This window comes from Rhinatrema bivittatum, chromosome 2 (assembly GCF_901001135.1).
Source record: "Rhinatrema bivittatum chromosome 2, aRhiBiv1.1, whole genome shotgun sequence".
Taxonomy (NCBI): Eukaryota; Metazoa; Chordata; class Amphibia; order Gymnophiona; family Rhinatrematidae; genus Rhinatrema; species Rhinatrema bivittatum.
The window spans coordinates 430,211,411-430,229,353 of NC_042616.1; the positions used below are offsets into that span (position 1 = coordinate 430,211,411).

General features: G+C 42.4%; 1 protein-coding gene across 2 annotated transcripts in view; it reads left to right on the forward strand.

Moving 5' to 3' along the window:
• The window catches only part of SERPINB5 (serpin family B member 5), a 107,265-nt gene that overhangs the window by 46,110 nt on the left and 43,212 nt on the right, over positions 1–17,943 (forward strand). For both annotated transcript variants that reach the window (XM_029590313.1, XM_029590311.1), the window contains exon 4: positions 16,612–16,729. In XM_029590313.1, coding sequence (XP_029446173.1) covers positions 16,612–16,729 — 118 coding nt within the window. The remainder of the gene's footprint in view (positions 1–16,611; positions 16,730–17,943) is intronic.

The following is a 17,943-nucleotide window of genomic DNA, read 5'->3' on the forward strand; positions in this document are numbered from 1 at the left end:
ACAGGAATTAGTCCTTGGACTGGTTCTTTTCAACATTTTCATGAGTGACATAGTGGAAGGGTTGTAGGGAAATGTTTGTCTTTTTGCTGATGATACCAAAATCTGCAACAGGGTGAACAGCCAGGAAGGTATGAGAAACATGAGGAGGGATCTAGCAAAGCTAGAGGAATGGTCTAAAGTCTGGCACCTAAGATTTAATGCAGAGTAATGCATTTAGGCTGCAAAAACCCAAGGGAGAGGTACAGTATTGGAGGTGAAATTCTTCTAAGTACAAAAGAAGAGGGGGAACTGGGGGTGACTGTATTTGATGATCTTAAGGTGGCCAAACAGATTGATAAAAGTGACAGCAAAAGCCAGATAAAGTGACAGCAAAAGCCAGAAAAAGGGAGGTGATATTGCTCCTTAGTGAGATCTCATTAGGAATACTGTGTGTGTACAATTCTGTTGACCGCACCTTCAAAAGGATATAAATCAGTTGGAGTCAGTCAAGAACATGAATGTTCAGAAGTCTTGTTCTAAAGAATATGGGGATAGACTTTAAGATCTAAACATGTATACCCTAGACTGGAAAGCCGAGATAAGAGAGATATGATAGAAACATGGAAATAACTCAAAGGTTTCCATGCCCAGGAGGTGAGTTTCTTTCAATGAAAAGGAGGCTCTACAACAAGGGGTCATGAGATGAGGTTGAAAGCAGGTAGACTCAGAAGTAATTTCATTACAGAGAGAGTAATGGATGCATGGAATAGCCTCCCAGTAGAAGTGGTGGAGACAAAAACAGATTCCGAATTCAGGAAAGCATAGGATAAATACAGGAAGTAATGGAGTGATGGGAATTATAAAGCTAAATTAATTGGATGATTAGGCAGACTAGATGGGCTAAATAGTCTATTTCTGCCATCATGTTTCTATGTTTCTATGATAAGGTGGATTTCCTGCAACTTAATGACTACTGCTTACAGGCAATCAATGGCTAGTTAAAAAGAATAAGTTATTTTTGAATGTAATCAAAAGAGAGGCATTGTTGGTAAGCCGATCTGCTCCTAGTATATAGTACCTCTTAAATTGGAGTTGGATGAGGTACCTCATTTTCAGAGAGAGTGTGTGACCTCATGACCTGGGGGTTTTTAACTGATGGTTGTTTTACTTTAAAGTCATATACTGGAAGTGTTTTAAAATGTTCATTTTACAAATTACATCTGGTGAAGCAATTAAAATATATTTTATGTTAGGATAATTTTCATACAGTAGCTTAAGCATTTGTTTGTTATCATATCCTTGGACCACTGTAATGCCTCATAGCCAGCTGCCAAAGGGTCAAGTTAAGGCATTGCAGGTTTTGCAGAATGCAGTGGCCAGCTTGATTGTGGGTTCTGCATACAGTGAACATATTTGGCCACTATATTTCCATCTTCATTGGTTGCCTGTAACGCAGAGGATTGATTTTAATCTTTTAACTTTAATTTTTAAAGCGTTAAGAGAAGCCATATTATTTAAGGGACCTGCTGCTAGCCTATAGGCTTGGTAGGGTATTGTGTTCAGTTGACAAGCATTTACTAGTAGTGCCTTCTGTTAAGGAATCTTGCCTTTAGGATACTTGTAGGAGGGCTTTCTCTATAGTCGGGCCTACACTTGGGAATATACTGCCAGTAGATCTTTGGGATATGGGGACTATAAGATGTTTCGGAAAAGACTGAATGCTCAGGTCTTCCTCGGGAAGACCTGGGCATGGCGGCGGCGTCTGACGTATTGAATGTTTTGAATTGACATTCTCAAATGGAGAAGGTTTTCTGTGGTCGATCGAGGTATGGAAACATCGTGGTCAAGTTTCATACGAAACATTAAGGATGTATAGACAACATATTTCCTGCAAATTTGCGGCCACATGTTAAGCGTGTCGAAATCAGTGAGAAAGTTTCTCGTGTTGGATAGACCTGTTGTAGAAGTGATCGCTTTGTGCAATTGACATCCACTCAATGAACATCATGGATTTAATGATGTAGGATGGGCGTATGGATATTGAATAACACGTGGGATGAAGACGTTGATATATGATGCTTATATGAATAACGCAGCAATGTTCCCTGAAGAAGCCCCAAGGCAGGGGTGAAATGGGTATTCCGTCGGGTATTGTAGCGTTGGGTATTACATTGTATAAATTGAAACAATATATTAAGTTATTATTTGGGGACACGTGGTAGATACTTTGTATCTGGTACAGCACTGGAAATTATTGTTCAATTTAGAAGACAAATTATGTTAACAAGGTGCAGAGACTGAGTCTCCTTTGTAATAACGAGAGAAATTTTTGAAGTACAATGTGTTACAATATCGGGGGGATATAAGTTGTGTTATTAACATTGCTGATGTATAAGATGTTTTTTAATAGTATGGTGTGTGGTGTGTGATGGTATGTGTGGCATGTATGTAAGTATGATGGGAATATTTTAATGTGGGTATTGTTTATTGCACTTGGCACTTTTTGTTAAAATGTATTTTTGATTACATTGTGAAATAAAATCATATATACAATTTTTGTTTGGCATTAAATGTAGCCGAGTTCCTCTGGGCTTGAATATAATTGCTCATTTGTTTTGGCAGACCTTTGGCTGATGGGATATCAGATTCTGCTTTATTATGGTTTTTTCCTAGCATGTAGCCAGATGGATTCAGGACCAATGAGTATAGTATACTCCTGATAGCATATGGGAGACAGAGTCAGATTTCAAAGCTGACGTCAGCCTACATATACCTGTGCAGGAAGCTCTGCTCTTCAGTATTTCTCTCGTCTCTTAAAGCAGAGAGGGACACATCCACACACTAGAATAGTGATAGCAATTCTAAAACAAAGAAGAGAGAAGATTTACCTCAAGAAGACGAGCCTCGCTCTCCTGCGGTGATACCTAAGGGTCCCTCCCACAGTCAAGAATTCTTGAGGTGAATTCTGAGATCCCTCAGAGGTAAGCCTCGGTCCGGTAGCCGGCTCCCGACGTGGACTTAGCCCCCAGGGTGGCTTAGAGACAGTGGATGTTGAATCGAGCATGGCGGTGAAGGTAATTTCCTCTCCCCCCCGCAGCTGGAGACCACCCGGCACGAGACCGGGAAACGCAGAGACCAGGTAAGGTAGAAACTTCTTCTAAGTCTCCGGTCTCTGAGGCTCGAATAGCTGCACAGATTGTCCCTTCCGGCGTCTGTTAAATCGGGTTGAGCAGCTCTGTCCGAGCTAGACCCCAATCCGGTGCAAGGGTCCACACACGTGGAGACCCTCCGGAGGGGGTCACCATCTTGCCCGCATGGTCGTCGGTGCCATTTCGCCCCCTTGATCGCCGTATTGTCCGCACAACTGAGCCATGCGCACAGCAGCGAGCCGGGCGCACAGTGGCACGCACAACCGACTTGTGCGCACAACGGCACGCACATCTGTGCCATGTGTACAGCGACACGCAAAACGGTGCCGGGTGCATAGCGGCCCGCACAAACAACCCTGGCACACAAATTCCACTGGGCGCACAGCAGTGCGTTTCCCGGTCATACAACTAAGCCTCCGGGCGCGCATACCTAAGCGCACTGACGAGTTTTTGAGCCATTCTACGCACATAAATCAAGGTACTGCCAGCCAAGAAGGCCAAGGGACAAGCCCTCTGCCCAGCCTGCCACCTGATAGCTGCGCAACCTGAACTGGCCTCCACCCTATGCCAGCTGTGCGAAGAGGCTCAGGGGGAACCTAGGCAAGGCCCCCACAGCCAGTAGAGGGATCCGGATCCACTAAGTATCCCGGACCTCTGTATCTCTGACTCGGCACCTACACAGGAAGGCACTTCGGGGGCATCCACCATAAACCTGCCGGGATTCAATAAGGGCCCAGAGACCTTTTCCTGGGTGGAATTCTTCAAAGGGCTGCAAACCTTTGTCCAAACGAAATCGGTACCACCTGCTACATAGTCCCAGTTTCCACCAGAAGCACATGATCTTCCAAGCACCTCTCAGACCTCTCAAGATGTGCCCCATCCAAGCAAGAGCCTCCCTACAGGGGTATCAGACACCTCGGGGGACGAGGCTGACTCCCTGGAGGAAGGGAAAATCCTCCCAGGGATGGAACCATACTGAACCATGCTGCGATTCTTCTCCAAAGATGAGTTACCAGCTCTCGTGTCTCTGACCCTGAAGACGCTGGCCATTCCAGGCACGGGTACCACAGCAGAGCCAAAGACGAACCCCGTTTTGGTGTCTCTCCATCAGGCCTCATGCTATTTCCCAATGTTGCAGGCTGTATAACAACTGATTGACCTGGAATGGAATGCCCCAGAGGCCAGCTTCAAAGGAGGACGGGCCTTAGAAGCCCTATACCCCTGGAACCCACGGCCAAGGAACTCCTACGGTTCCCAAAAGAAGATGCCATGGTTTGCACAATCTCAAAGAGCACGACCATTCCAGTCGAAGGAGGAGCGGCACTCAAGGATGCCCAGGACAGATGTCAGGAAGCCATCCTTAAACAGTCCTTTGATGTAGCAGCAATGACCCTGCAGATCACTTCCTGCTGTGCTGTTGTAACACGTGCCTGCTTGCTTCTCTCTAGAGACCCAACCACGTCCGGTGAAACAGTGGAACCGGCGATATCCTTCCTCTTGGATGCGACCTCAGACCTAGTGCACACCTCAGCCAGGGGTGTCTCCTCCATAGTGGCAGCCAGAAGACAACTATGGCTCCAAAATTGGTCAGCTTACGCGACCTCCAAAGTGAACCTCACGAGAATGCCTTTCAAAGGATCCCTCTTGCTTGGAAGCGAATTGGAGAAGTTAGCCAACAAATGGGGCGAATCTCCAGTACCTCGTCTACCGGAGGATAGGAACAAAAGAAACCAGTGCTCCTCCCCCCGAAGAACCCAAGGGCAGAGGAGCTCAGCGATTTAGACCGTACAACAACACATTCTACCAAGCACCTCGCCCCGCAGGCAGGGCTCAGTCCTTTCGGAATAGACACAACAAGAGGGGACCAGGCTCAGGTACAGGCTCTGGCCGTAATCCACAATGAGAATCAGCAGACCCATCCACAGGAAGAAGTCATAGGGGTCAGACTTACCCTCTTCTACCAAAGATGGGTTGAGATAATGTCAGACAACGTCAGACATCATTCGAGAGGGATACTACCTGGACTTTCACAGCATCTCTCCAGACAAATTTGTGAGATCACCATGCCATGCCCTCTCCAAGAAGATGGCAATGGAAACCACACTGACAAAACTGCTCAGCCTAAAGGCAATAATCCTGGTGCCCACACACCAACAAAATACTGGTCACTATTCCATCTATTTTATCGTTCCCAAGAAGGAGGGACGTTCCGGCCCATCCTGGACCTCAAGACTATCAGTCGTTACCTGAGAGTACCACACTTCCACATGGAAACCCTACGCTCAGTCATAAGGGCAGTACAGCCGGGAGAATTCCTGACTTCACTGGAACTATCCGAAGCCTATCGCCACATCCCCATCATGACCATCAGCGCTTCCTACGCTTTGCAATACTGGACCATCATTACCAGTTCCAGGGGCTACCCTACGGACTAACTACCGCCCCTCAGACCTTAACCAAAATCATGGTTGTAGTGGCGGCAACACTGAGGAAAGAAGGAATCCTTGTACATCCTTACCTGGACGATTGGCTGATCAGGGCAAAGTCTCCAGAGGAAAGTCACCAGGCGATCACCAGAGTCAAGAATCTACTGTAGAATCTCAGGTGGGTCGTCAACAAGCCAAGAGCTGCCTACAGCCCTCCCAGTCGCTAGGGTACCTGGGAGTCTGCTTTGACACCAAGAAAGACAAGTGGAAGACAAACTTGCCTTGCCAGGTTCTTATGGCCTGGATTGGCCACTGTTGGAAACAGGATGCTGGGCTTGATGGACCCTTGGTCTGACCCAGTATGGCATGTTCTTATGTTCTTATGAGAAGGAAATTAATGGGTCAACTGTGAAGCTGTTGAACTATACTTGCCCCAAGGTATGGGACTACCTCCAAGTCCTCGGTCTCATGACATCAACCCTGGAAGTCGTTCCATGGGCAAGGGCCCACATGCAATGTTACCTACTGTCACGATGGGACCCAACATCCCAGAACTACTCCATGCACCTCCAGCTACTAGCAGAGGTTCAGACACAGCTCCAGTGGTAGCTACAGGAGGACCACCTGAGCAAGGGACGAAGACTATCTTCACTGAACTGGATCTTGCTCACTACGGATGTGAGTCTGCGAGGGTGGGGAGCCCACTGTCAGGAACTGATGGCCAAGGGACAATGGGACAAGGAAGAGGCGGGATGAAACATAAACTGGCTGGAAGCCGAGCAGTCCGACTAGCCTGTCTACGATTCGGCCACAGATTCTGGGGCGAGTCTGTCAGACTCATGTCGGACAATGCCACAACAGTTGCCTACATCAACTGCCAGGGAGGAACTAGGAGCCAACAGGTGTCCCTGGAGATAGACTCCCTCAGGGTGTGGGTGGAAACAAACCTGCAAGGGATCTCAGCCTCCCACATCGTGGGAAAGGACAATGTCTCTGCGGACTACCTCAGCAGAGAGAGCGCCTAGATCCAGGGGAATGGATGCTGTTGACCACAGCCTTCCAGTTGATAGTAAACCGCTGGGGAACCCCAGCCATGGATCTACTGGCAACCCAGTCCAATGCCCAAGTTCCCAAGTTCTTCAACCGCAGACGAGAACCACAATCCCGGGGAATCAACACCCTCGTCCAGACCTGGCCACAGGAATACCTGCTGTACACTTTTCCCCCATGGCCACTACTGGGCAGGATCATCCACAAGATAGAACACCACAGGGGACTAGTACTCCTAGTGACCCCAGACTGGCCAAGAAGACCATGGTACACAGACATGCAAACACTTCTTGCGGGGAACCCTCTGTGCCTACCTCCACACAGGGACCTTCTCTGGCAAGGACCGATCCTCCACAAAGACCCAACTCGATTATCTCTTATGGTCTGGCCATTGAGAGGACTCACCTGAAGAAGAGCAGATACTCTAAGGCAGTGATTGATACTTTGCTCTGAGCACACAAGTTCTCCACATCTCTAGCTTACATACGAATATGGAGAGTATTTGAAGCCTAGTATGAGAACCATGAGATCCTTCTGCAAACAGTCAAAATCCCCATGATCCTGGAATTTCTGCAGGACGGCTTGAAGAAGGGGTTGCCTCTCAACTCCCTCAAGGTTCAGGTGGCCGTGCTGGCTTGCTTCAGAGCCAAAGTGGACGGCATCAGTCTATCAACCCATCCAGATGTTTCCCGCTTCCTGAGAGGGGTCAAGCAAATCCGACCACCATTAAAGTGGTCGGTGCCCCTATGGAATCTCAATTTAATACTAGACTTCCTAGCGGGAACTTCCTTTAGATCTACACGTGGTCTGTCACTACGGCTCCTGACCCTGAAGACTGCATTCCTAGTGGTAGTAAGTTCATCCCTTTACATCTTTGAGCTTCAAGCGCTATCCTTTCAGGAATCATTCCTCAGGTTCACATTGGGATCCATACAGCTATGCACTGTCCCCTCTTTTCTTCCAAAGGTGGTTTCTCAATTTTATCTAAACCAAACCATCTCGCTGCCATCTCCAGATGAACATAAGGACTCGGAAGACTCACGCCTTCTTCGCCATCTAAACATTGGCAGACTCCTAGTCCGATACCTGGCAAGATCTGAATCTGTACAAAAGATGGACCACCTATTCGTCCTTCACAGCGGGAAGAAACAGGGGGAAGCGGCCTTGCGGGCAACCATAACCCGCTGGATCAAAGAAGTAATCGGCCTACATAGAGGCAGGGAAGCCTCCACCTCTACAAGTCAAGGCCCATTCTACAAGGGCCCAGGCAGTGTCCTGGGTGGAAACCAAGGTGCTGTCGCCTGCTGAGATCTGTCGGGCGGCAATGTGGTCCTCCATACATACCTTCTCCAGGTTCTACTGCCTGGATGTCCAGGCCCAGGAGGTCACAACCTTTGCAAGGGCAGTACTAAGTGGGCCACTGGCAGCCTCCCACCCGGTTCAGGAGTAGCTTTTGTACATCCCATTGGTCCTGAGTCCATCTGGCTACATGCTAGGAAATGGAGAAATTACTTACCTGATAATTTTGTTTTCCTTAGTGTAGACAGATGGACTCAGCAACCTGCCCATGGCTGCCCCAGAATCCGGGAACCTCAGGTGACAATCCCTGAGAACAAGACAAGCATGGGTAAGCCAGTATTACTCCTAGTTCAAGACACCCATAGTTGCCGGGTGTCGGCGTTATCCGGTTGAGTGCATTGGCGGTCTCCAATTGGAAATCAGTTGAAGCAGTCCTAGTTAATCAAGTTAATCAAGTTAACCAAGTTATTAAAGCACACCTATATCCACAATTGCTTTTCGAGGAGAATTCTGAAGAGCTAAGCTTCCTGCATGAGTATATGTAGGCTGACGTCAGCTTTAAAATCTGACTCCGTTTCCCATCTGCTATCAGGAGTACACTATACCCATTGGTCCTGAGTCCATCTGTCTACACAAAGGAAAACAAAATTATCAGGTAAGTCATTTCTCCATTATGTGTAAGTACATGATTATGGTTTATGTTTGTTTGTTTTAAATGTAATTATGCATGTAATCATGGAATCTGCCTAGAATGGATTATTCTGATATAGATGGAAAATAAGGTGAGCAAATAAATAAATCAATAAATACAAATACTTTGCAGACATAGGCCAGCTGTATTAAGTATGTTGCTCATAAGTGCTGAAGCCTTTTAATGGATCTATTCCATTATGGTTATACATTTTGGGACCAAAGAAACAACAAGGAAGGCTATCTAAAAAAGCTGTGATGGCAACAAAGTGGATTAGAAGCCAAAGTGTCCGATCAGAAATTTTTATTGAGACGTATTTCTTTCTAGCAAGCCCGACTCAGGCTGAGTTTCGCCCCCACATTGGGGCTGCCTCAGGGGCTAAAATACACAAACAGCATCCATAACTCAACAAAACAGTACATATAAAATCATAAATAAAACACAATACAATAAAACATATATAATGGTAACATGAAATTTTGGTTGTGTGTAGATATTGAAAATACCAATGAAAGACGCTTTCTATAATGTTTATTTATAATAGAAAATCCATGGTTTTACCTGTGTGTAGTCAGTTTTAAAGATCAGTCTCGTATGCCAGATTATATCTTATGGTCTCTAAAAGGTGTGCATGAAACATAAAAAGGAAAATATAATAATTAAAACAAAAATTAAGGAATTCTTGAGGTCAAGTATATCCAACAGAAAAATTAAATTAATAAATTCAATATAAAAATTGAATTTGGGTATCAAAAATAAATGTTAAAAACTATTTGGAGGGTAAAATTTCAATCTTAAAATCAAGTACTGATAAAACATGAGATGTGAAATTATTAAAAAAATGAGATGTGAAATTGTCCCCTATTGCAACTGCAGTTGTTAAAGAGATTTAGTAGCAGTCTGCTCTAATACAAATGTTTAAAATCAAATACAAATGCAAAAAGGGGTAATTAAAAACTATTTGGAGGGTAAAAATTGAATATTAAAAACAAGTACTGATAAAAAAAAGTGTCTTAAAAATGAGATCTGAAATTATTTAAAACATGTTCCCTTTTGCAAGCAACTGCAGTTGTTAAAGAGAGTTAGTAGCAGTCTAATCATAGAATGTTTTGTGAGATGTTTCTTGCGAGCCCCGTTGGAGTTTTAAATGCTTTCTTATTGCTGCAGTAAAGCCCTTTTTACATAGACTCCAATTTTTACCATTTGCATTTTACTTTCCCTCTCGAGTGCCTTATGGATTTAGTTGCATAATTGGGACTAGAGCAGAGACCACTTTCAAATATTTTACCTTTTGGCTGCATAATGTTACATCGATCTCAGAGTAGATTCATTGCTACTAAATCTTTTCTAACAACTGCAGTTGCTTGCAAAAGGGAACATGTTTTAAATAATTTCAGATCTCATTTTTAAGACACTTTTTTTTTATCAGTACTTGTTTTTAATATTCAATTTTTACCCGCCAAATAGTTTTTAATTACCCCTTTTTGCATTTGTATTTGATTTTAAACAGTTGTATTTTAATTTCCCTCCTGAGTGCTTTATATTTTACCTTTTGGCTGCATAATGGTGCATTAATCACAGAGCAGACTGCTACTAACTCTCTTTAACAACTCCAGTTGCAAAAGGGGACAATTTCACATCTCATTTTTTAAATAATTTCACATCTCATGTTTTATCAGTACTTGATTTTAAGATTGAAATTTTACCCTCCAAATAGTTTTAACTTTTATTTTTGATACCCAAATTCATTTTTGATATTTAATTTATTAGTTTAATTTTTCTATTGGATATACTTGACCTCAAGAATTCCTTAATTTTTGTTTTAATTATTATGTTTTTCTTTTTATGTTTCATGCACACCTTTTAGAGACCATAAGATATAATCTGGCATACAAGACTGATCTTTAAAACTGACTACACACAGGTAAAACCATGGATTTTCTATTATAAATAAACATTATAGAAAGTGTCTTTCATTGGTATTTTCAATATCTACACACAACAAAAATTTCATGTTACCATTATATATGTTTTATTGTATTGTTGTGTTTTATTTATGATTTTATATGTACTGTTTTGTTGAGTTATGGATGTTGTTTATGTATTTTAGCCCCTGAGGCAGCCCCAATGTGGTGGCGAAACTCAGTCTGAGTCGGGCTTGCTAGAAAGAAATATGTCTCAATAAAAATTTCTGATCGGACATTTTGTCTTCTATATATTTTGGGATACTGTAGTTGTAGTGACCATATATTATTTTTCTCTTTTTGTCATAATACTTTATTTTACAAAGTAATATAAGCAATTGTTCTAGAAATAAAGAAAGCATTTTTTAACAGAGATTATATTTTATAAGGTGTTGATTAACTCAAGTTGAGGTAAGAAAGGAAGCTGTAGCAAATTTGCTGTTCAGTAAGGCTAGAGAATTAAAAGAAAAAATGCATTGCAGAACTGAAGCAGAGGCTGGAGCTGAGGGTAAATGGTGGCGAATTGAGTGATAAGAATCATATAATAAAACATTTTGGGTCTAAGCCAGTGGTCCCCAACCTTTTTTGCACTAGGGACCAGCTTCAAGCAAGACCATTTTTCCATGGCCCGGCAGGGCGGGGTAGGGGTGGGGCAGGGGCGGGGCTTTGGTCATATGGGGCGTGGTTATGGATGGGGTTGGATTTTAGTGCACACTTATAAATACTGCACCTCCAGTTCTCTAACTCTGTGCATCCAGTGAAATTCCCCCAAACAATGGAGCTTGGATGTTTCCCTTACAGCTCATTATACTAAAAGATATTTTCAAATTCTGGTGTCACCTCACAGTAACAGCAGCACAAACAACTTCCACTGCCAGAGACATTGTGAACTAACACAAAATCCCTCAAAAAAAGACACTCAAAATCTATACTGCAATCCCATCGTAACATAACAGTAATAACACCAAGGACGCAAGCAACAATAACCCTACCTATGAAAAAGCAAGGGTAAATATTACAATGGGTCCTAGAATACCAATACACCACCTACTGAGGAAACAAAACAAACCAGATTGCTATAGATCCCTATGCTAGCAGAATCTCTCATCATGGTCACACACACACAGAGCAGAGACAGACCCTCACCAAATACAGAATACAAAATAAAGGAGCACAAATTAGAAAAAACTGAAATGGAAACCCCAAGAAGCCAGACTCTGTGTATTAACAATGGAAAACCAGAACCACCATTCCTCATAAAACAATAAAATCAAGAAACATAAAGCATCAGTTATAATAGTAAAACCATACTAATAAAAGAATATTTTAAAACTACTGATAAATATAATTTATATTAATTAAAATCATATACATTGTTTTACAATTTCCCAAACACCAATAAAATATTTCAAAACAGCACATATATCAAATAACACACAATAATTAAAACTAATAAGGATTATAAAAAGCCCCTGCTGTCCCCTTCTGTGGGAGCTCTTGATTTCCAGTCACCCTGATATTATCGAGGATTAGGAGGTTATCCTCTCTCTCTCACACATACTCACATGTCCATTCTTTCTCACACATACACTGTCACTTACATACACATTCATGCTCTTATACCCACCATAACCTCTCGTTCTCACAGACACTGACACACTCTCAGGCTGTAAGATACTCTCTCCCCCTCCACCCCCCCCCCACACACACACTCTTACTCCCCTGGATTTTCTCATACACACTCATGCTCTCACTGGCTCCCTCACAACCTCAGAGCCTCTCTCATTCCTTTGCTGCCACTGTCACTGCTGCCACATGGCTATTGGGGATTACATGTGCCAATCAGTAAAAAGTAATTTTTTTTTTTTTTACATCTGCTGTCTGATCTTAGTTTTCTAATCGGTTGGTCACAGGCTTTTTTTTCCCACCTTCCCTTTCTTATTTCTTTTGCCATTTCCGTTTATATTGCCTTTTTTTCTATTTCTTTTCTCTCCATCTGTTTTCTTCCCTCAAAAACACAGTCAGGTTCTCATTCTGACATGCTTTCTCTCTCTCTCGCACACACACACACACACACACACACACACACACACAGAGGCTCTCACTCTCACATGCTCTCTCTCATACAATCATTCATACACACAATCTCTCATTGGCACATGCTGTCTGAGTCTCACACACACAGGCTCTCTCTCACTCCCACATGCTGTCTTGCTCAAGAACAGGCTCTCACTGTCACAGCTCTCTCATATACAATCATTCATACACACAGTCTCTCACTGGCACATGCTGTCTGACTCACACACACAGGCTCTCTCTCACACACACACACAGGCTCTCACATGCTGTCTCTGCAAACATTCAGGTCTTCACTCCCACACACAGTCTCTCAACTCATCTCATACACGCACACATACACACTGTACAAACCTTCAGCCTCTCTCTCATCTCTGAGCCTCCTCTTCACGGGCTGTTGCAGGATGGGCTCTGCAGCGGCCCTGGTCTTCTTGGGCCGCGCTGCTCCTCTTCTGCACGTGGCTGATGCTCCTCCTCCTTCCTTCCCATGCAGCTCTGGCAACATTTTTCTTCCGGGGCCGCGCGGGCAGGAAGGAGGAGGAGCACCTGCATGTTTAGACGTGATTGTTTTCTTTGGGCCGTGGTGAAGTGAGCTCCACCACGGCCCTGCTGATCTTCTTGCTGAGTATTTCACCAAGCAGCCGCAACGTGCTAATTGGCTTTTCGGGTCATGCCTCCTCTCTTTTGGGGTTGGAGGAGGCGGGTCTCCAGCCTCGCCCCGCCTCCCTGCAGCAGCGGCAGCCAATGAATGGCAGCTGGGGAGAGCAGCGCCGCGGACTGGCAAAAAAACCCCAAACAGCCCAGTCCTGGTCCGCGGACCGGTGGTTGGGGACCCCTGCTCTAACCATAGAGAGCATTATCAGCCTTAATTCCTATGGAAAGAAGGCAAGAGTCTTCAGTCTTAGATTATTATATTCCTCTCTCTTTTGAGAGGGACTTAGGGGAAGGATTCCTTGTCCTTCCAGGAGAGGAATGTATGCCAGATAAAGAAAATAATCTGTTGCAACCTAGTATATATCTCTCTTATGAAGAAAGTGGGAGGAGTCAGGGAGCCAATTGGGCCGCCTTTGCTGTGCTTTTCCCACAGAAGGTACGGCAATATGAAATGGCCCAAGGAAATTCCTGTCTATTTCATTCTCTCCCTTCCAGAGAATAGAACATGTCTGAGCCTAGGGAGATAATCCGACCCACTCACTGTACTGTGTGTATGTAAATCTGGGATCCATAGACAAATTCTAAATCAGGTCATATCTAGCATATTGTATTTATGCACTCTTTCCTGGTTTCGTTAGTACTTTTAAGTGTTTTTCAAATACAGATATGTGCAAAGGTTTAGGCATCCCCTATCAATTTGTATGTTTCAATGAATGACTAAGTGAATAGGAGCGGACACAACCTCTATACGGTACCAAGGTAACCATAACAGTTTTCTGCAATTTTTAGTGCAAAATTACTATTTATTTGCTGATTTTAACAAATTGAAAAGAATAAAAAGTGAATATGGCATGTGCAAAATGTTTGGACACCCTTTCAGTCAGTAGTGGAGGAGCAAACTAGTGCTTAGAGCAGTGGGCTGAGAACCAGGGAAGCCAGGTTCAAATTTCACTGCTACTGCTTATGACCTTTGCCAAGTCACTTCACCCTCCATTGCCTCAGGTACAAACTTAGCTCTAGATTCATCAAAATGCAATAATTTTTGCATGAATAATACCCGCGATAAGGAAAGGAAAAGGGGTGTGGTTATGATAATTTAAGAGTTACTGCACCATGCGCTATATTAGCACTTTTCAAAGGTACTTTATCGTGCCCTGCGATATTTGTACTTTGCAACGTGCCCAGACAGGCATTTTTCAATTTTTTTTTTTTGGGGGGGGGGGGGGGGGGGGGGGGGGAGGGAGAGAAAGAGAAAGAGAGAGACAGACTCTTTATAAGGCTCTCATAGCAGTCAACTCTTTATATCACTATAGGAGGGCCAGCAAGTAACTCAAAATGAGGTTTTGGTGGTGGTCTAGGGTTTTGGGGCCAGTTTTACATGCACAGTGAGATGTACGAACAGCACAGTACACATCAGACAAGATTTGACATGATTTGGAGTGAGGAAAGTCACACAAAGATAAGATTTCTACAATGTTCTCTCACCCTAGTTTGATAGTACCCTGGTAGAGAGTCCCACCCTTGGAATATACCAAACCAGCTATTAAATATTCAGGATATCCACAGTGAATATGTGTGATATACATTTTCATACAATGAAGGAAGTGCATGTAAATTTCTCTCATGCATATTCATTGTGGATATCCTGAAATCCTGACTGATTTGGTGTGTCCCAAGAACTGGGTTGAGAACCCCTGTGATGACGTTTGTGATGCAACCATAGAAGTTTCAAGTAAAAATTTCCCCAATTTTATAAACTTTTTATGTCTTTTTCATGCTTCTTAATCGCCACATTTATCCTCAAAAATAAAATGCTGCTTGTGATACCTCCAGTCTAGTGCTCATTTAAATTGTTCAAAAAGTAAACAGCAATGTGAAAAAGGAACAGCTTCAGACTGGAACCTTTAAAATTAAACTTCTGTAGTACTCAGCTTCAAGAAAGTCTCTCAAGGCTGCCTTTCACAAATCTCACATTGCATAATTTCAATGCCTATTCCAATAATCCCTAAATCCTCTAAGTGACCACTTTATAGTCTTTGAAAAGCTTAAATCCAATCTACATAGAATTGCAGTACATATCTTTGAGGAGTAGCCGTCGTGGCCATGTTTAGCTAGTATAAACTTTGCTTCAGGGCCAACTTCCATATATGCTCTCAGCAACTCATCTGCACAAGCCTCTGTGACCATTTTTCCTGGTGGTTTTTTTTATTATTTGGATTTATTTCAAGTAAGGCACACCAAATAAGCTGATTAGGTGGTGGTGATTTATTAACATTAGAAAAGTTATCCATTTGAAACTTTCCCAGAACATTGTTGTATAAGCAAAATTGTACTATGGACTTATGGACATTTATTCCAGTGTCTGCTAAACTTTTGAGCAGAGGTTTGCAAGTTTGACCAATTTTTGGGAAGTTCTATCAGAGATTTTTCTTGACCTTCTAGATCTTGTCTTGACTTCAATAGTGCTATGTAACTAACATTTTTTAACAATGCTTCTGACAGTTGAAATTGCTAACTGGAAGCCTTCCTCTGCTTTCAAAGAGTGAATTATCTTCATTTTCAAATGCTTAGACAGCTGCTTTGAGAAGCTCATGGTTGTTGAACGTAGTCCAGAACAAAATGTATAACCTGAGAAGTAAGAAGGGTCACAGTATTTGTTCAACCATGGAAATGCCTTCATCTGACTAATTGAAGGCCTAATAAGTCAATCAACCTTTTGGGTCTTATTAACAACTTTTTAAAAAAGGAATAATTAATCATCAGGAAAGATGTCAAAACTTTTGTACATGCCATATTCAATTTTTTAATTATTTTCAAGCTATTAAAAATGAGCAAATAAATAGTAATTTTGCATTTAAAATTACAGAAAGCTGTCATGTGTAATTGTACCATGCAAAGGTTGTGTCAGCTTCTCTTAGTGATTCATTGAAACATACAATTTATTCAGAGGAACCTACAATTTTGCTCAACTGTTTGTTTCACTTCCCATTTGAGGTATTCACTTTTGACATGTGCTTCATTTTGTGTACGTGTATTTCTGTGTGTTTTGCATCCTCTGAGCACATATACTCTTATCTAATTAGTGCTGAATCTGTAATTCATGCTTCTACACTGACCTTAAACTTAATGTTTGCTGAGGCTTCCCTTTTAATTCTGACAGGAAAGTTATTACTAATGCACAGAATGTAAAAGCTAATTATAATAATTTACAGTACTCTCATTCCTTTAAGTCAAGCACCTACTATATGATATCTGAGGATTTAGAATTATATGTATTAATAGTAATGAATATGGTAATTTTTGTATATTGATTTTGCCTTCAGGATTTTGTGAATTCCTCCAAGAAACCTTACCCATCTGAACTTGAAACAGTAGACTTTAAAAGTCAACCGGAAGAAACCAGACAACAGATTAACAATTCTGTTAAAGAGCTAACTGATGGCAAGTATTGTGTAATTAACTCACCCTTCGATGCCCTTACAGCTGGCCAGAGAAGTCTGTTACCTTATTGCACTCCAAAACTAGACAACATCTTAACATTCTAAAATCAAACATTTATGGAAAGCTTCCTTGAGGTTTATTTAATGGTTAGTTAAATATTTTCTCAGGCTTGGTTAATTAGCCTACAAATGGCACATGGCATAAATTAATTTATACTTACATAATACAAAACAATACAAAGATGGAGTTACAAAAATGTATATACTGTACCCCCTTTCCCTTAACTGGTTTCCTTTTCAGGTTTTTATAGCCTTTTTTTTTAGCTAAAAATTCAATGTATATATTTTTCTAATTTTATATCCATTGTTTTAATGAGACACATTTTTCAGTCTTGCAGTGTATGGCAGCTGGCCATCAGTTTGCCTCGGCTAGTTGCAAGTGATGCATTGAATTTCCCTTCTGCTAGTCATGGTAGATCGGGGATCCATCATGACAAATCTGAGCTTGCATTGTTTTCTCTGGAAGAGGAGAGAACAGATATATTACTAACATTTTGTAATTTTTCTGAACGAGAGCTTTTATAGTAGTTATTAAAATCAGTATTTTTGACAAACCTCAAAATCTATGCACAAGAGTAAATCTATTCAGTCCAGAGCTAAATGTTACCTGAGTCGGCCTGAATATCTTTTTTTGCAGTATGAGGTTAAATTATGTGACTTGAATTCATCCATTTACTTGACTCTGGACATTTGTAGTATTGAGGCCCGAGGTATGTGTCGATGGGGATAAAGTGTAATTAATCAGGCCATAAATGTGCAATCTATCTCACATTTGGGCCGGTGGAGTGCACTGTTAGCCCGGGTTTGGCCGCACGTTTTTGACGTGCTAGCTTTACCCCTTATAAAGTAAGGGGTAATAGTGTGATGAAAATACATGTCCAACCCACCCAAAACTAATAGCGCCCACAACAGACAAATGCAAGATGATGGCCAGATTAGTTATTCCCGCGCGATCCAGAAAGCAAAATGTGCAGCGAAGTCGCACATCTTACTTTAAAAAATTAACACCTGCCCAAAGGCTGGCGTTAATTTCTGCTGGCGCCGGGGAAGTGTTTTTCTGTACACCCTCCTACTTAATATCATAGCGATATTATGTCGGAGGCCCCAAAATTTAAAAAAAATGTAAAATTTGAAAAAAAAAAATTTAAATCGGCC